Here is a 19,635-nt window from a genome sequence, read left to right on the forward strand (position 1 = left end):
TAAAAGGCAAGAGAAGCATTGCTGGGCAAACAACATGTCATTTTCCTGAACTGAAGGAACATACTTAAAACACTAAGAGATCTGGGAGGTCCTCTCCATCCCTAATTTTCTGAAACAAGTTATGTCCCAGCACAGAGAATTAAATCATCAGCATACTTAGGGTGTGCCAGGAGCTGGTAGAGTGCGTGTTTATTGTCCTCCAGACTCATCATTGCCACCAGGAAGCACCTGATCACTTCCCACGCCTGCCTCCGGTAGTAGGGCTCCGTGTTGGCACTCTTCAGGCAGTCCAGAGCCGTTTCAATGGCCTACGGCAAAGAAACGCAAAAACTGTAGTCTGTGCTGAAATGACATGACTCTGAAAAGCTTGCACGGAAAGCACATGCACCACCCAGAAGAACCTGAATGCATGCTTGCTCCTGAAGAGAGCACAGGGGGCCTGCAGACAGGCTAGCAGGTATTCTCCAAATGAAGCTTCCAGAAAAGGTGACAAAAGTATTATGACATAAAGAGCTGCCATGGTTCAAACTGAAATGGGATGTGGAGTTCACTAATGTCATGCTTAAGTAGCCAGTGGGAGATTCCAGAAACTAAGTGAGCTCAGAAGGCCTCTTGTGGTAGACTTGCTGGATTAAACTACCACCTAAGTCGTCTCAGTTCAAAACTAAAAGATGACTTGCCTAACCTTTTACTAAATTCTCTCTTTAAAAGATGGTTTACTTCATTTTCTCAGAAAACCTACATAGCTACATACACATTTTACCCTTTTCATTAGGTTGACCAGGAAGGCAGGGAAGGAACATTCACATACAAAAACACACTTAGAGTCTTTAACAGCTAAGATATTAATGTTAAAGATACTTATATAGCTAGAAATCAAAGCCCTAATCTGTGTTGAAGATTAAAGATTTACCCCGGCCCCGTGGGAGGAACCAGAGCTGAGCGGGGACGGGGGCCCCGCCCTCCCGGCGCAGCCAGGCGACACAGCACAGAGGGTGACAAGGGCCCCTCACTGCATCACCCCCAGCTTGCGTGTCTGAGCTCTTCTGGGGCACCACAGAAGTGCCCTTTCTCCTGCTGCCTCTGACCTGCTCAGGGTTATGTAATAAATCATGCAAGGGCAGTCTGAGAAGTGTTATTTTTAAGAATCAACATAACCTACGAGCCAATTACCTGTCCCTTCCTTGCCAACAAAGGGATTGTAAAGTATGCCAAAAGCAGGGCTGTTGTCACGTAAATACACCGGCACTCGCCCTGCTGGTCATTCCCTTCCCTGATGGTTCCTTCAGCCCTGCAGGGTGTGCCAGGGCCCTCGGGATGCTACCTGCTGGGAAAAGGGCTCCGAGAGCACCACGGAGTCCCTGGGAGGGTCCAGGAGGACCAGGGAAGCTTGTCTTCAAAACCTGGTTTCTTCCATGCTTTAGATGCTTTGGGGAAGAACTACTTCTAAAGGGATTTTCTTGCTCTGCTAAGTCTATGCAGGGGTCACGTAAAAGTCAGATGTCTTAGTGTTCATTCTAATACCAACCCTGCCACTGATGGGGATAAAGCAAATAGAATCCTAACTTAAGGAAACGACCTAAAACGTGGCAACGGGCTAGATTCACAGTATGTTCACTGTGGTAATTTTCAAGGTAAAGACAGAATTTTAGTTGTATTTTCTTACAGGGAAACTAGTGTTTCTTTGCCAAGTATTTAGATAAAGGTTTTGATGAGAAGCTAAGACTAGAAAGGGCAACACCGTTCTATGGGGTGGGGCTGGGAGAGGGGTGGACACAATTTGTGTGCTTGAGAAACCTGGGGGGAAAGGGAAAGGGGTGTGTGTGTAGGGGGGACAGGTGGACTGAGAGACAACGACAGGAAACGACTCCAGACTGACATTACCCATAATGGGTACCCTTCCTCACAAATGTTCAGTAAAGTCTGGCTTAAAAAAAAAGTTACAGAGGGGCTTCCCTGGTGGCGCAGTGGTTGAGAATCTGCCTGCCAATGCAGGGGACACGGGTTCATGCCCTGGTCTGGGAAGATCCCACGTGCCGCCGAGCGGCTGGGCCCGTGAGCCACAACTACTGAGCCTGCACGTCTGGAGCCTGTGCTCCTCAACAAGAGAGGCCGCGATAGTGACGATAGTGAGAGGCCCGTGCACCGCGATGAAGAGTGGCCCCCGCTTGCCACAACTAGAGAAAGCCCTCGCACAGAAACGAAGACCCAACACAGCCAAAAATAAATTAAAATAATAATAATAATAATAATTTTTTAAAAGTTACAGAAATCACTACTGTGTGTAAACTCCTCACACAGAAAGGCAGACAAACTGAGCTCTACAATACAACGCACCAGGACACAATAGAGTGAGCCGGAGCAAAAGGGGGGCTCTGAGCGGTTCCCGCCACAGGACAGGAGTTCAAGAATCCCAGCCGGCTCACTGAAATGGCTGAGTCGCTCAGGTACACGTGAAAGGCCTCTATAAAACCCTTTCCAAAAATGCGCATTATATTAACGGCTAGCTAAGTGTTCTGAAAAGACAGGGTAACAATAGCTGTAACGCAGGCGGGAAGGCTGGTCATATGATAAAAAGAGGAAAGTCGAACGTGACAACGCAGACTGTAATAAATACAACCTTAGCTGTCTGACAAAGGACCAGGAAGGGCCAGCAAGGTGAAGGGGCGGTGCTCAATAAGGATCAAGCAGAAGCAGCTGAGTGCTCTACAACACGCTGGGGACAGTTTGCTGATTTTTCTACAAGCGCAGAGGCATTCTAAAGGGCACACAGAGAGAAACCAAAGAGCTGCCCATGGTGGGCTAAGAGCCACGTGTGGATAGAGGCGGGGAGAGAAGCAGGTACTCAGGAGTGACGGGAATGAGACGAGAACGGGACTAACCTGGGTTCTAAGTGACACAACGTAAAACCTACTGGACATCAAAACAGACTAAGTGCAAGGGTGGGGTGGGCTGGGCGACACCTCCTGGTCCATCAGGAAGGATGGACCTGCCCAAGGGTCCAATGTCCTCAGGGGCAAAACCACCCACTGGCCTCCTGGAGTGATGGAAGCTTCAACTGACCAAGCTGGGCCCCAATAAATCTTCATCTTCTTTGAGTTAGAAATTCCCACCCCAAAAGTATATGTTCTATTTCCATGTTTTCAAATAGAAATTAAATGTCTTAAAATGAAACTTACAGTATCTTTAAGAAACTCCCAGAGACTCCAAAATTTACCTTCTCCATTGGGAGCTGAAGAGATGCTTTACAGTCAGAAAACTCCACTGTGATACTGGGGCCTTGAACTTCAGTCACGACGTAGTGCAGCTTCTGGGATTCCTTCAACATCTTCCTGTTACTGCCACCAAATTTACCAAGGACACGATAGGCCACGTGCGAAATGCTGTCTGCAGGGTTGCGTAAAGTGCGCCACAAAGCCTGAAAGTCAGCACGCTTTCATTAACCCTCCGAGGCGAAGCAGTCCCACGGTCCCCCAATCCCAATTCAAAAGTTATAAAAGACTACACGGCAAAAACTCCTCCTCCCACCTCTGTGCCCCAAACACACAGCTCTCTTCGGGAAACCAACAATGTTAGTCAGGTGTGCCCTCCCAGAGAAATCGCATGACTTTACAGAAAATGCGCATATAAATATAAATGTTCTTCCATGCTCCTGCAGTACAAATGGTAGCATGCCATAAACAGTGCAGAGCTCAAAGGCAAGAAAACTGAACAACGCATTGTTTGGGCAGATATACAAAATGGGATGGGGGAGCAGAGGGGAAAACACAATATGCTGGCACAGTTCTTGACCTTGGGTTAGATGGTGCCTTCTTAGGTTTTTACTTCTATTATTAGGCTTTATGACTTACAAACATGATACATAAACTACATTTCAAATCTGATATTACAAAGGATAGTGAAGAGGGAAAACAGTGATAATAAAGGGACCTGCATTGCGGGAAAAATGAGTTTTGTGTACCTTGTACTCACAATTAGTACAAGGAACAGTGACATACTCAACTGTTCGAAAACACTGTCAGTTTTCCCACACTTTTTCACCTAAATTATCATAAGCCCTGAAAATCACCATAGCTCACTATTTAAACCTATTTTCTTAGACCACCTTCTGTAACAATGCCAGATATTAGTGTCCAACGACAGTCAACATAAAATCTTGGAACTCTTCTGAAAACCAAGATTCCAATTTCTCTTACATTCCTGCAGGTCCAAAGAGGCTTCTTCCCGTCATGACTGTCGAGAGGCGTAGTCTAGGACTCCTTACCCTCCAGCTGGCCCACCCGGAGCTCAGGTGCCCTCGGGAGAGGGGTCTCCTGCTTGCCCGCCCAGCAGGGGCGGCACTGGGAACGGGTGGGCCAGTCCCCCAGCACTCGCACAGGTTCACAGCGGGTTGGCCGCACACTCCGCCAGTTGTCCAGCAGGTAGGGTGACTGTGCCTCCAAAAGCAAGAAGCAGCCCTGACCCAATTCTCCCTGGGTCTGTCTGCCTCACCGAAGGACAAGAACCCATCCTTGCCTCCTCTTCCCACAGGGAGCTCACCCAGGCTTGGGTCGGGCCCTCGGTCTGCCTTCCAGAACCAACGGTCCTGTCCTCCGCTCAGGCTCGAGAGTCAGTCAAGCCTCCAAATGACTGGACTTGGACTTGGAGGCTCCAACCCAACCTCTAGGCCATGCTCTCCTGCCTAAATGGAGCCCAAAATCTAAATTTCAGGACTGGCAGGCGAGTCCTGGTTGCAACTCCAACCTACTGTCCAGAGACTCCTGTACTTGAGTTACTGCCCATCACGGAAAGCTGGCATTCGGAATACCTACTTGGGGCCAAATACTCTACACCAAAGGGACAGGTGAGTAAGCAACAGGCAGCCTGACTCTTGAACAATTACCAACCACATTACAAATCATTGCCATCAGCAAAACATGAAGGAATAACCTGATACTTGACACTGAGCTCTAACGACCACAAAATATAAGATGGTTTCAAAACTGCCTCCTTTCTTATCTGCTCTGTTTCCTTTGGGGGTGGCCAGACAGCTCTACTTCCTTTACAAGTTTGCATCTCTACTGGGTAACTCGACACCTCTCCTGGATAAAGACAGGATCTCCCTGGAAGAAACAGCAGCCACTTAACACCTGCCTTCCCAACTCATCAACTTCACGAGAACGTGACACTGTGAAAGCCCTCTGAAAAGGGAGCAATACTGCAAAACAAATATTCACTCGATACCTGCAGTATTTATTTACATCGTTTCATAAGCCAGGAGACTCACACAGCAAGTTGAAGGCTATACCAGTAGCCCACCGGAGAGCAGGGAGCCCACCACTCCGCACGGCGAGCTCAACGGTGGCCAGTCACTTCGGAAAGCGACAGCCTAAAACCCTCAGTGAGAACTAGGTGCGCAAGTGCCGGCGCCCCCGCTAGCGGCACGGAAGCGCAGACCCACCTGCATGAGCTCCGCGCGCACGGGCTGGATGTGGTCGTAGAGGAAGTCGGGCTGCAGGTTGTCCACACACAACTCCAGAGTCCTCAGGCCTTGGCTGACCAACGTCTGCGACCCGTTGAGAGCCGACACCAAGGGGTCCATGAGCATGGGCAGATAGGGCAGGAGCGAGCTCAGCCGCACGGGCACCGTGAGACACAGCTCCACGAAGAGGTCCTTCATGTGCTGCTTATGCAGGCCGCTCTGCAGCATGTTCAGCCCTAAATACAGGGTGTGAGGCCGTCGGGGGAAGTTACTTCCCAGACACACGTGCCCAAGTTATCTGTACAGAATAACTCGCCTTTTCACATAAACGTCAACCTGACCATAGGAAGGCTTTTTATGCCTTACAATTTCTGTATTAGCTAAATCTGTTCTGTAACTGTACCCTGTGACCTCTTCCGTCTACCTTATTCACGGTGACAAGAGCAGGCTGCACATAGTTTCAGTTACAATTATTATTATTTAATGTTGGTTAAATTAATATTAAGGACTAATAAATATTATACATCAAACTTTTAAAAATCATGTCATGCTATGAATAAGCCCAATCTAAAAAAACAGACTCCAATATGATGTGTCCATAATCAAGCTTGATGTTTGTAACCTTTCGTGTTTTTTCAGATTTCCAGTAAACCACAGTTGACGTCTATGCTCTAAAATAAACATTAAAAAAAAAAATCCACTTTCGGTTTTTATAAATGGGAGGAGCTTCCTGCTTATAAACACAACCCCCCAACTTTTCACGAGGGTAACCAAGTATTTACTGAGCCCCCTCCTAAGACATGTCAGATCAGGACCTGCCCAAAGAACCTTAGAGACAAGTGGAAAGAGAAAAGCAAGTAACAGTGGTCGCACACAAGGCACGTCCCAGGCAGCTGAGGCTGAAGAAAGAGGAGCTATCAGGGAAGGCATCACACAGCAGCCACACCAGATTCAGAGCCCAGAGGAGAAGGTGGAGGAGGGGAGGCCACGGCTAAGTTCCCAAGGAGGGGCTGCACCTGAACAAAGCCAGGAGGGGGGAAGGCAGCCTGGGAAGAGCGCGGGGGGAATGAGACTGATCGGAGCAGAGGTGCAGGCTGGGGACGACTGGGACGGGGCCAAGTACCGACGACAGAGCCTGACTATGGGCCTCCGTAAGCACCTGGCCTGGGGGACGCAGGGCCATGTTACATCCATCATTTTCAAGGATTTCCCAGTTGTGGAGATTCAATCCCTTGCCAAGTGATCACCCTTACAAAAAAAAAAATTCCTAGGATAGTGTAGTGTCTCTAGTCAGTTTATACCTGTGAACATTCACTGGACCCAATATCCCTTTTAGTGATATATCCCTTGAAAGCATTCCTAACACACAGGAATAAAAGAATTCTATCTATGCAAGTTAGGAACTAGATAAAAATATAAACATATTTTTATGTATTTTATATAAAGCTTATACCAGCTTTATAACTTGTTTTTTTCCCTTCTTGTTCTGATTCTCTTTCAATCTAGGGATCCCTGGTCTTACTAAACCACCTTCTAGAACTGCTTACACCAAACGCTACAAAAATGTAACAAAAGTCCTAACCGGGGTAACTAAGACCTTCCAACTCCCGTTCAACTCTGAGCAGGGAGAAGAACCCATCCCTTTAAAGATCCACTGCCTTTAAAGAGAGCAGGACACGGGGATGGACACACACACACACACACACACACCGCAGGGGACATGTACATACATCCCCTCACCATGACCTTCACCAGGTGCAGAGCAGGAACCCCAGCAACCAAGGGAAGCAAGAGCCACGCACGCGCACGAGACTAAAAGGCAACCAGCATCACTGCGCTGACCTTGCAGTAGGTTTGGAAGGAGAGGCAAAAATTCCTGATACAGGAGATCATGGCTACCTCCCCCGATGGAGCGGAACAAGGCTCGAAGCAGCAGGAAGTAGTTATAGGGTTCTTTGGCAGTCTGGGCGAGCTCCATTGAGCTGTTCACAATCTTGTGCAGGTGAGGCTGCAGGATGGAGAAAAGGCAGGTTAACAGGCTCTAAATGAGGAGGGTTCACTGCAAAAAGATAGGAATGGAAGGTAATTTTGATGAATTTATTCCAAAAGGAAAAACAAAAATTTTCCAACTTTTATTTGACTCAAATTAATTTCTCTTAAAACATATGTACGCTTCCACCAGTTTGGCTGTGAATGAAGCATTTACTAGGTTCCTATCTTACTATGTAGGTACATGATGCTGAGCAGACACTTTGCAACAGGAACTGGAGGGCCTGTGAGCTCTGCTGTTCTTGTGAACAGTCCTTCATGAGACTAAATAATCAAACCAGATGAGGGACTTCCCTGGTGGCGCAGTGGTTAAGAATCCGCCTGCCAATGCAGGGGACACGGGTTCAATCCCTGGTCTGGGAAGATCCCACATGCTATGGAGCAACTAAGCCCGTGAGCCACAACTACTGAGCCTGCGCTCTAGAGCCCACGGGCCACAACTGCTGAAGCCCGTGCACCACAACAAGAGAAGCCACCGCAATGAGAAGCCCACACACCACAACGAAGACTAGCCCACGCTCGCCGCAACTAGAGAAAAGCCCGCACGCGTCAATGAAGACCCAACGCAGCCAAAAATAAATAAATAAATTTATAAAATAAACTTAAAAAAAAAAATCAAACAAAATGAAAGAAGCCTGTTCCTTAACTATCAGAATGCAAAATGCAACCTAAAGGAACTGAAACTTCACTACCAAATACCATACATGCAAAGTTTGGAAGAACCTCAAAAGACATTTGAGATGGTAACATTTTAGAAGACTTAATCGAAAAACGTGTTCATGAGCATTTTATTAGTTTATAGTAAGTTTAATCAACATTTTAAGACAGATTAGTTTTTTATCTTGTACTTCAAATCCTAGTTTTGACATGTGACGGGTTAAGTTTGATGTGAATTTTTCTGTAGGTGTATTTAAAGTGAACTGTGAACTGTAAACTACCTGTATAGTCAGTGATACAATTACAAGTCTGTTACTGTATATGGCAAGATATATTTCTTTTATGGATAAACCGTATATATTAGTCTCATGACAAAACGTTCTATGAAGTTGTTCTTTGAACATCTTTCTTGAACAATATTCCAGAAGCCCATCATTCGACTTGTCTCATCTATTAGGTTTTATTCTCTTTTTGGCTGGTGGTTGTTCTACATAGTTGTCCCAGATATCGGCAAAAATGGAATTATTTGAAGATACCAAATTATGTGGACAGACTACTATTAAATATTTTATCTTTCTAAAAATTTGAATATTTTCTTTTTATACTAACACAAAAGTAATGTCAAGGTTGTTGATAACTGATTACTATATAACTGAAAAAATGGAGGAAACTGTCACATAAAAGCACAAATTACTGGTGCTTTATATCACCACCTACATATTTACTTCAGAAAAAAATGGATCTTTTCCCCTACGGGAAAACATCTCTCTTCAGACAGAACTGATAATATTCAACGTTCTACAGAAATTAAGTGGAAGAGAATTTTGATAAGGTTTTTGTTCCATCTGCTGCCTTTAGTGGATGATGTAACCATGCACTGGTTTCTGCCATTTGCTAGAATCAAATAAGTGATGAGATAAAATTAAACATGTAGGATTAGTCGTCTGTAAAAATGTGTTATGAGACACATCCCTCCCAGATGGTCTTCATAAAGGACACAAATTGGCTAGAGCTCTTGATTGAGAGGGGGAAAATGAACAAAGAGTCCTGAAATGGGATGTTTATGTGCTGCCACGGAGAACATGGACGCAGAGAAGATGTGCTGTGGGAGATGGGCGTGTGGCGGGAACTCTTACACAGCCCCGACCACTTCCCACTGGGTCTGGGAGGTAAAGATGTCTTCTCCTCCTATATTCTTCTGCGTCACTCAATTAAAAAAAAAAAGCACGGTGTGCTCCTACACTAGTTGTGTGGTCCACACAAGAAATGAGTTTAAAAAAGAAAATCAGGGTGCCAAGACTAATGACAACCCCTGCCTACCACGAGAGCTCTGAAGTATTCATTTTGGATCAGGAGACAAATAGATTAAGCTCTGCTTTAGAAACACATGAAATGTTTTCTACACTTGGCCCTGATTCATTGTAAACATTTATTAATTCAATATTACAATATTTATAAATATAAAGAGCAACTCCAGTTTCTGTTCAAAATGAAGAAAATTTAAAAGCAACAACAAAAAAACCCAAACACAATGCACAGTTTGGGTCTGAGTTTACCTTTAGCATTTGTTCGTTTTCAGCTGCGAAGAGGGAGACGGAGCCAAAGACCAACTTGAACAGCTTGAGGTACAGGTTGGAGAGCTCCACATTGGAGCCCATTTCTGGCAGGCGGTCCAGGAGATATTCCACCAGAATTGTAGCAAACAGAGCAGAGGTAGTAGGATTTGCCAAGAAGGAATTGGCAACAATCTTTCAAAACAAGAAACACATGTGACAAAAATTGTTACTTCCAAAAAAAAATCCCACAAGGACTCAGAGGCAAAATATATACAAATCCATTTTCACTGCAAAGTAAAGGAGCTGTTACAGTGGAGGATGACTGGACTGAATGTCAATATCATGACACAGTATGAGTGTGTTTCGTGTTTGGTAATTGCAATCACTGTTGCTTTTGTTGTGGCCATCCATTTACAATGCTTGGTGTCAGTTTATCCATCTCTTGTAAAAATAAAATACAGTGTGTGTGTGTGAGTTGTGAAAAAAAAGAAAAGAAAAGAAAAGAAAACTACCATATGGCAATTGTATCAGTTACCTATTACTCTGTAACAAATTACCCCATAGGGCAATGGCTTAAGACAACACACATTATTTCACAGTTAAAAAAAAAAAACACACAAAAAACACATTACTTCCCCAAAGCAGATTCAAGAAAAAATAATGAACTTTCCAAAATTACAAAATCAAATCTGTATCAGACACTTCAGGAAATGAATTATCCACCAAAAGAAAAAAAAACGATTTGAGCACTGAGTGGAGTTCACCTAAGTACTTACTCTGTCATTTTATCGTCACCATCAAGGACCAAGAGCCTACATCTAACACGTATTTAATTTCTACTATGAAAGGAAGTGGTCCAAAGGCATCTTAAACTTTTGAAAATTTTTCTTTACTACAGCCTAATAGTTCTCTAAATTTTGCTCTACAAGCACCATCCTTAGGCATATCCCTTAGAAAATAAAAGGAATACCAAGTAATCGACACAGGTTGAAAGAACATAAGAAAAGCGTGTCATACCTGAAGAGCGTAATTTTTTGAGATTCTTTCCACCATATAAGGGACTGTAGTCTGAAAGATTTCTTTAAACGTTAATGGGTTCATCATCGTGAAGACGCCAGCAAAGTGCTCCAATACCTCCTTCTCTTCCTTCATTCTAACAGTTTGGCAGTTTGCTACCCGAATGTACGTCTGTCCATTTCCTGCTATCTGGACCTAGCACAGGAAAAAAAAAACACACGGGAATTAAAACTGAATATCTCTGAATATATTCCAATACACAATCAGATCAACTGCATACTTAAAACAGAGTATTTGAATTAGATAACAAATCTCTGCCACCTCCCCCCTCCCAAATCTTTTAAATTCTCTATTCTCACCTTAAATTTGCAAAAAAAAAAAAGACCTCAAAAAAAAACCCCAAAAACCTTCATTAGGTGTTCGAAACAGTAAGAAATTTAGTAAAATTAAATATCGTTTCTATTGCATTCCCTTTACACCATCTGCCCCTCAAAATACACTGACACTTACAGGAATTCTCACCATAAATGCAACCCTATGCTACAGAACAAAGGCAAACCTCGGTATATGAATACTCGAGACCATCCAAATAGTAACAGATTTCTGAGACCCCTTCCATCACTAGCACCTCTAATTCTGAGAGGCATTTTCCACACTCAGGAGCCTGGTTTGAGGGCACTCACTGCCTTACCTGATAAATATCTAAAGCCTGCATTGCATATTTCACAAGTTTTATGTAAATCTGAGTCTCTTTGGGCTGCAACTGCTTGTTGGGAATGAACTGAGATTCTGGAAAAGAGACAGCACAATAAGTTAATGTGAATAAAACCCACTCTATGAAAAACATCATTTGTCGAAATGATTCAAGAGCACAAATTACCACCAGGCGCTTTGCACGACGTTATGCCCCACGTGATTGTCTTGACGCCACAGACCAAGGTTTTTACCAAACTCCGACAATCCGTGACTTGGAATGTCTGCTTGTCTTCCTTGTCCTTTTCTCCTTGCTTCTCAAAGGGAGGCACAGGGGCTGGCGTCACAGGGGTGGCAGGGGTGGGGGTTGGGGGCGGGGGCGGGGCTGGGGCAGGAACGGGGGCTGGGGAAGGGGCAGGGCCGGGAGCTGCGGGGGCCGCGGGCACCCCGGGCAGAGCTGCTTCCACGGCTCCGAGTTCCGACTGAGGCTTGCACTTCTTAAAGATGGCAGAGAGCTGGTACCTTGCAATGGTGTGGAATTTGAGAACAAAAACCTGTCAGGAAGAGAAAGTGGAGGGGAGACAAAAATCATTCCTCTTCAATAGGCCAACAACCCTTCCAAAAGACAGAAAAAAACTCTCTGAAACCACCTGCTGAAGTTGGTGCTTTTCCCCCACAGATACTGCAGCAAGTGTCACCATCTCCACTTCACCCGTGGAGAAGCAGCTCGGGAGAGCTGGGTGGCTGGCCTGCGACCGGGGTCTGCTCCGGATCCACACCACCGACCCCTGACCCAGGCACCCTGGGCATCTCTCCAGAGAAGTTCACAGATACGGTAGCACTTGGCTAGGCGGCGTCCCAGGAAACACCTCTCCTGACTACTCGCCAGGAACCATGCTAAGAGCTCACGCGCTGCCTTACTCATCTCAAACAAGCCTAGGAAGCAGACACCGTGACTGTCCCTGGTTAGAAGACAGGCAGACCAGCAGGGGGTCAAGCATCTCACCCGAGGATCCTTGGCTAGTTGATGGGGTAGTGGAGATTTGAACCCAGGTGGTCTAAACACCCAGGACCAAGCTGGCAACTGGGCGGCCCGTGAACTGCCAGCAAAGCGCTCATGTGAGTGGAGCGCCGTGCGGTGAAGACGCGGAGGGAGCCAGTACCTCCAGCATCCGCATCAGCACGTCCCGCCCATTGCCGCTCTCCTGCTCGCTCTTGGAGCGGATGCAGTCCACCAGGTTGAGCAGGAGCTTGCAGGACATGGTCTGGATGCTGCTGGGCAGGGACTCGTCATCAATATTCTTGGCGAAGAGCTGGACGGCGAGGGAGAGGTCACTGAGGGGCAGGTGCTGACGGACGTGGTGCACAAGGTCGGCCAGCGTGCTGTAGGCGAGGGGCCTGCGGGCAGAGACCTCTGCTAGTTCGCATCTCAGCAGCCCCACCCGCCTCGGCTGCAGGCCACCATCTCCACCACTACCTGCGCCCCGGGAACACCCCCAGTGGGACGGCTCATCTGGGGCACGCTTCATAGGGTCCCAGTTTCTCCCTTGTTACTTCCTCCCAGCTACATGAGTAGAAGGCCCAAGCCTTGTCTTTTTGCTTAAATCTTTACTTTCTAAATTAAAAAGGTTAACTCTGTGCGCATCATGTTTACGCCAGCACGTCTGGTTAACCGGAGCAGAAGTAACGACCAGCTTGATCGCGCACTGACTGGGTTCTGCTGCTCAAAGCTGAACAGCCCGTGTCCAGTAACACCATGTATGTTATCGAGCCACAACAGTAGTGTTCAGGCCACCCAGCACTTTCACTCACTGAACGTCTGGACACCTGCCATGTGCCAGACCCTGGGCCCAGCACCAGGGATGCCAGTGACCCCAGTAAATAGAGCTCCTGTCCTCAGGAAGCTTATTTCCGGGGAGGGCGAAGGCGGGGAAGACACGAGTAAAGAAATCATCTGTGCAAGTTGCTAAGTGCTGCAGGAGATGTGAAAAGGCACCGGGAGAAAAACTGGTGGGGGCCAGAGAAAGCCCCTCCGAGGTGACATCGGCTCTGTGACCTCAGCCAGGGACATTTCCATCTGGAGGAAACAGGCAGGTCAAGGCCCTGAGTGGGAACTGCCTGGGGGAGCCAAGGAGCCACAGAGGTCCGCGTGGCCGCAGCAGGTCAGGCAGAGAGAGCAGAGCCAAACGCCGCGTGGCCGCATGCCATGGTCAAGGGTCTGGGTTTTGTCTAAGGGCGACCGACAGAAACCACTGGAGGGTTTCAATCTAACATCCATTCAGGTGGGTTCAACCCCAAGTTATAAAGAATCTCTTACTCGATATTTTACAATAGTGTTTTATATAGAAAACACAGCGAACAGTCTACACCATATTCAGAATATTCTGCATATTTTTCATACGATCAATCACACTTCCCTTGTTAGAACCAAAAAATGACTAATGTTGATCCATTTTACATTGTAAAAGATGATTAAATATTAATTCTCTCCTTCAGAAATAATAAGCATGATCACAACTATATTTATTTTATAAAATGCATAAGAAATAAAGACAAGGAGGAAACAGTTCAAAATACTAGCCACGTTAGTTGATCTCCTTATGGAGAACCAAAAAGTTTTCTCTCTTTTCTTCTTAGTAGGTTAACAAATACTTTTTTTTTTTAAATAAAAAGGTGCATTTACTACTTAGAAAGCAAAAAAACTAACACTAGTCAGTTGGTTCTACCTACAATTTAAACCAAGACAACTACTCTGATTGAGCCAAGGCACAAGAAGCAGCGTTTCCGAAGGCGTTTCCGAAACCTCCCGCAGTTCTAAATCCAACGGGAGAGGAAAGGCCCAACAGTCCACGCTCGCTGAAATGCTAACGAGTGCCAGGATCCACGGTCCCTGGCACTGAATAGGCCAGAAATCACGGTTCAACATCATACCTGAGAGTCTCTCGAGCAGTATATCCTGAGCCGATTAGTATGGATTCATCAAACAGCTTGTCCATGCAAGGAATGAACTCTGGAACACAAACACCCACCGCATACATCACCAAGCACACCAGGTGTGCGTAAGTCGCTTAACAGTACTTTCACAGGAGCCAGCCTGCACCAACGAGCACTCAGATGTGGGGCAGCGTGGGGAGCAGGAAGGCACACGGGCTGCTTTAGTCTAAGACGCCGGCTGTGCTGGGCCACACCAGCCACGTGTCACAGAGACGCCGTCGGGATCACATTCAGTGTCAGAGAAGAAGCTAAGAAACCGTGAGCCTCGTGTCCCTGGAGGGGAACTCGCCCCCAACGCTCCACGGGCGGTGCTGTCCATTGTCCTTAAAAGCTGGCATGATCCACCCAAGGGGACAGTATTCCCTAAAGGCCCCTTTATCCACTGCCCTGAAGTTGTCCTTCCTCAAGACTGTAAGGCTGGTCATTATGGAGAAATAAGGATACTTCTCCACAGGAATTACAAAGGTCTAGGACATCCTAGAAGGTGTTCTCACAGGCATGAGTCCCCAGTTAGGGGTCCTGACTCTTGGGATGAGACTGACTAGAGACTCTGTCCCTCTAATCCCCCAGGCAGAGCCAGCACCAAACGTCCCCCCACTCCTCTGCAGGCTGAGGCCCTCACGGGGTGGAACAGCTGGTCCCCACTCAGGGACAACTGGCGTTTCTGAGGATGTGCACACAGGGTGGCAAACAGTAGAGCAAATAGTACATATTCTTTGCCAGCAAACAGCTACTGAGGATCAGAGATACAAAAGACACGTGCACACTGGAGAGACGCCTGCTACAGCCAGGCAGCACAGGAAGAAAAACGAGAGAAGCCACAAGCAGTCCCTGAGGTCGGAGGAGGGGACGTGCCCCACTGCCCACGGCAAGGTGGCCAGGAGGAAGGAGGCACAGGGGAAAGATGCAGAGAGCTGAGACCCCACATGCCGGAGGGCCGGCTGCGGGGATGAGTGACGCATGCAGAGAAGAAATTAAGTTGCACGGCACTGGCTTCCAGATCACCTTCAAGACCCACGATCGGCGTTTCTAGGGAAACAGGTGAACCTGTTAAACAGTCAGGTTTTTCCAAAGTACTGCTCCTCAGGATCAGCACAAACGGGTGACCGTCTGATATCATTTTGGATGCCGACAAAGGAATGTTTTCACTAACATTGGGTAGTGGACATGTAAATTTTAAATGTATGCATACGTGTTATGTATTTCATAATACGGCTAACATTTAACATGATTCTTTATAGGTTTCTTTCAATGAAAACTTCTTGAGATGTCAAGATGTTATCTGTTTAAGTCTGGGAACCACTACGGGCTTCAAAATAAAGTACCCTGTTTAAAAAAAAAAAAAAAAAAAAAGGAACAGCAGCCTTTAAAAGCTGAATTCAACCAGCCTAACACAACCTAACCTTGGAGAGTAGCATCTTGGAAATGTCAATCTTTGTAGCGTTAACAAGACTGATACCAAGCTTTATGGCCTCAAAAGAGGGTCTGGCTGTGTGTGTGACGATCAGAAATTATCCGATAACCACGAGAAGGGTTTTTCGTCTGTCAGCACTTCAACAAGGAGAAGCCTCGTGCTCCACGGCTCCCCACTGCGCCTCCAAAGTCCTTATCATTCCAACGGCAGGAACACCGAAAGTGAATCTGACAACGGCGCTCCAGACACAACTCAGTCACTTCAGTAAATAGATTTTAAAACATCTCATTTAAAACTCTTCCATCACTTTCACAACATGGAGAAAGAAAACACTGTTTTCTTCTTACCTTTTAAAGATTGCTGGCTGTGAGTCAGAAAGCAAATGGCTATTTACAATGTCAAAAGACAGGCAGGCAGAAGGCAGAGAAGTACTAAGAGATACCCAGACTGTAAACTGTGCTAAGGAAACTATCACATTAATTATGAAATCGTTGAGAAGATGAAGGGAGAACCCTGGTGGCAGGCAAAAAAGATGGGCAGAGAGAGGGAAGGAGAGAGGGAAGGAGGGAGGGAAGGAGGGAGGGAAGGAGGGAGGGAAGGAGGGAGGGAAGGAGGGAGGGATGGAGGGAGGGAAGGAGAGAGGGAAGGAGGGAGGGAAGGAGGGAGGGAAGGAGGGAGGGAAGGAGGGAGGGAAGGAGGGAGGGAAGGAGGGAGGGAAGGAGGGAGGGAAGGAGGGAGGGGCAGGCAGAGAGAGGGGGAGGTAGAGAGGCAGATAAAGGAGAAAAAATACACCCAAAATAGCAATAAAGAAAGGACACACGGAGCCAAAAATACTGAGCAAGCTGCATGCCCAACATACAATGGACCGCCAGCAGCGGGCCCACGTTCACAGACAGGCGAGTGGCCAGAGGCAAGACAGACATACGGTTTCTCAGCTCGGTAGTGAGGATGTGCTTCGCGGCGATCAGAAGCTCCTTTCTGAGGTGCGCGGTTTCTGCTGGACAATTTGAAAGTAGCTGTAACATTCCTTTTACCATCTGCTGAGAGTACTTAGTCACCAACTCCTGTAAAAGAAAAAGGAAAACAACACAGTTATAATGATAGGCGGTTGTTAAGAAAAACCCCAGTTTTATAAACTTATAAAAAATTCAGTAAGAGTAAGCTTGGCTCAAAGGACCTCAGAAAGTAATAGGCCTAACACACAAGTACTACCCGAAAAGTCTTAGCAGTGTGTGTGCACAATGCCACCCCGGAAGGAGGGGCAGCCGCGAGGAGCAGCTTCTTTTACGTCAGGGGATCATGGAGGCCTTCCTGTATTTTCCCAACTTTCAACAGTGAATATGTATTGCTTCCCTGTTAGAGGGAAGGAGGAAGAAATAAATATTGAAGTTAAAAAACAAAACTATTTACTGAGTCATCCCCATTGATGTAAGTTGTGAATGCCACCAAAGACACCTTTAATCAGCTCAGAATGAGCTCCGGTCACAACTGCCTTTTGAGGTGTTTCAGGAAGTTATTCACAATGACTCAAGCTGACTAAAATATCAAGGGGTGTCTAAGTCAGTTGTTTTCTTTGTGTTTTTGTTTGTTTGTTTTTTAACAAATGTTCCGTTTTCTTAGTGTAAGTTATCATTATCGACATAAACACATTAAAAAGGGAGGGGGGAGAAGGCTACAAATGTTTTCAAAGGTAGTTTAGAATAAAAACAACTTGACATACACATTTTCATTTTTTACTTTCATGAAATAAAATCTTTAAAAAAATGATCAATTATAATAATTCCACTGTTCTAAATTTATTCCATACTTTAGAATAACCACCTCTATACAAGAGTTTTATTCAAAAAAACTGAAAGACTAATGAGAGATAAGGCATCAATTTTTTCCTTCAAGTTCTTATGATTTAAGTAAGAAGACACCACAGCTCCAAGTGGGAAAAACAAAAACAAAAATAAAACTACAGGTTCCTCAAAAAAGCCTCCAAAACCTCCTTATCAGTTTTACTTGATAATGCCATTTTTTGACATTCCAATCTCTCCCACATAATTTGCTATAACACACAACTTTCAATAACAGCAAAAGTCAATAAACCTCATACATCCGCACAAAAATCTGTGTGTAAATATCTATATGGCTTTATTAAGCCAAAAATGAATCAGGCAAGTCTATAAAGACAGGAAATACTTTAGTGGTTGCCAGGGGCTGGTGGGTCAGAGAAGAATGGAAGTCACTGCCCATCAGTACGGATTTGTTTTTCGGGTGAAAAAATAGTTCTAAAATTGAATAGTGATTATGGTTGTACAAATCTGTGAATAAACTAAAAACCACTGAACACTTTAAAAGGGTGAATTTTATGGTATATGAATTATATCTTGATGAAATGCTTTAAAAAAATTGGAAATGATCCAAATGTTCATCAGCTGATGAATGGATAAACACCATGATTACACCCACACAACAGAACACACCACTATGGCCTGAACTGTGTACCCCCAAAATTTTATATGTTGAAGCCCTAACCCCCATTGTGACTGTATCTGGAGATAAGAGTCTTTAGGAGGTAATTCAGGTTGAATGAGATCATACAGGGGGGCGCTCGTCCAATAGGACTGTGGCCTTATAAAAGAACAGAAGGAGATCTCTCTGTTCCCCTCACCACCATGGGAGGACACAGCAAGAAGGTGGCCACCTTCAACCCAGGAAGAAAGGCCTCCCCAGAAACCAAACCCTGCTGGAACCTTGATCTTGGATTTTCCAGGCTCCAGAACTGTGAGAAAATAAATTTTGGCTGGCTGTTTACATCTAGTCTATGGTATTTCGTTATGGTAGCCTGAGCAGACTAAGATAACTAACCACGAATAAAAAGTAACAAGTCACCAATAAAATAACAAGGATGAATCTCAGCATTACTGCTAAGTGAAAGAAGCCAGACTCAAAAGGTTACAAATACTGTCCACCAAGCGATTCATCTCTATGACATTGTGGAAAAGGCAAAACTATGGAGACAAAAAACAAACCAGTGCTTGCCAGGGACTGGAGGTGGAGGAGGAAACTGACTACAAACGTATAAAAGGAATTTTCTGGATGATGGAAATGTTCTGTATTCTGATATACTGGTGGGTAGGTACGCATTGGTACCGTACACATTTGTCAATCAGCGAACTGTACACCTACAAAAGGTGAATTTTACTGCATGTAAATTATATCTCAGTAAACCTGACTTAAAACAAAAGTCAATGAACTCACCTGGTAAATTCTGATGATATAAGCTAAAAATGACAATGTTTTGATCTGAGCAGCAATGAAATCAGCATACAACTCCTTGTTGTAAAGCTTATGTTGCCTAATGAGAAGTGAACAAAATTAACAATATTAGCTCTCAATTCTTTCGGTGATGTTACTATTAATTGAAAGCCTATAGTAATTACTAAGCCCAAAAGGTTGATTTCTACACAGCAGGAACAGTAAATGCACCTACACTTTTATGCAGTTCCGACTAACTTAAAGGCCTTAAAGGCATAAAGCAGGCAGATCTCCAGGCCGCTGGGCAGCAGCCACAATCTGAATCCCCACAGCCGAGGTGAGACTGACCTGCTTCCCCAGAAGACAGCATGAGGGCGCCTATTTGACCAGTGGAAGACCCGTGCTGTGGCCACAGAGGCTGTTAGGGCTGATTCACCCTCAGCTCTTGCTCTCAAGTGACTTAGAGCCAGATAGGCCACAAGTCAAGAGAGCAAGTGATAAAGATCTTAGGAGGAATGCTGTGAGGTTGGAGAAAAAGCTTCACTGGGAGG

The 19,635-nt window shown here is 45.6% G+C and overlaps 1 protein-coding gene across 11 annotated transcripts in view; it reads right to left on the reverse strand.

Moving 5' to 3' along the window:
* TRRAP (transformation/transcription domain associated protein) overlaps window positions 1-19,635 on the reverse strand; it is a 110,481-nt gene that overhangs the window by 76,470 nt on the left and 14,376 nt on the right. For all 11 annotated transcript variants that reach the window (XM_067012268.1, XM_067012275.1, XM_067012274.1 and 8 more), the window contains exons 11-22: window positions 19,088-19,184; window positions 16,767-16,905; window positions 14,365-14,443; window positions 12,597-12,831; window positions 11,621-11,987; window positions 11,432-11,529; window positions 10,741-10,935; window positions 9,724-9,915; window positions 7,304-7,469; window positions 5,441-5,697; window positions 3,218-3,418; window positions 157-308 (exon numbers count right to left, since the gene is read on the reverse strand). In XM_067012268.1, coding sequence (XP_066868369.1) covers window positions 157-308; window positions 3,218-3,418; window positions 5,441-5,697; window positions 7,304-7,469; window positions 9,724-9,915; window positions 10,741-10,935; window positions 11,432-11,529; window positions 11,621-11,987; window positions 12,597-12,831; window positions 14,365-14,443; window positions 16,767-16,905; window positions 19,088-19,184 — 2,178 coding nt within the window. The remainder of the gene's footprint in view (window positions 1-156; window positions 309-3,217; window positions 3,419-5,440; window positions 5,698-7,303; window positions 7,470-9,723; window positions 9,916-10,740; window positions 10,936-11,431; window positions 11,530-11,620; window positions 11,988-12,596; window positions 12,832-14,364; window positions 14,444-16,766; window positions 16,906-19,087; window positions 19,185-19,635) is intronic.

Source organism: Kogia breviceps, chromosome 14 (genome assembly GCF_026419965.1).
Source record: "Kogia breviceps isolate mKogBre1 chromosome 14, mKogBre1 haplotype 1, whole genome shotgun sequence".
Taxonomy (NCBI): Eukaryota; Metazoa; Chordata; class Mammalia; order Artiodactyla; family Physeteridae; genus Kogia; species Kogia breviceps.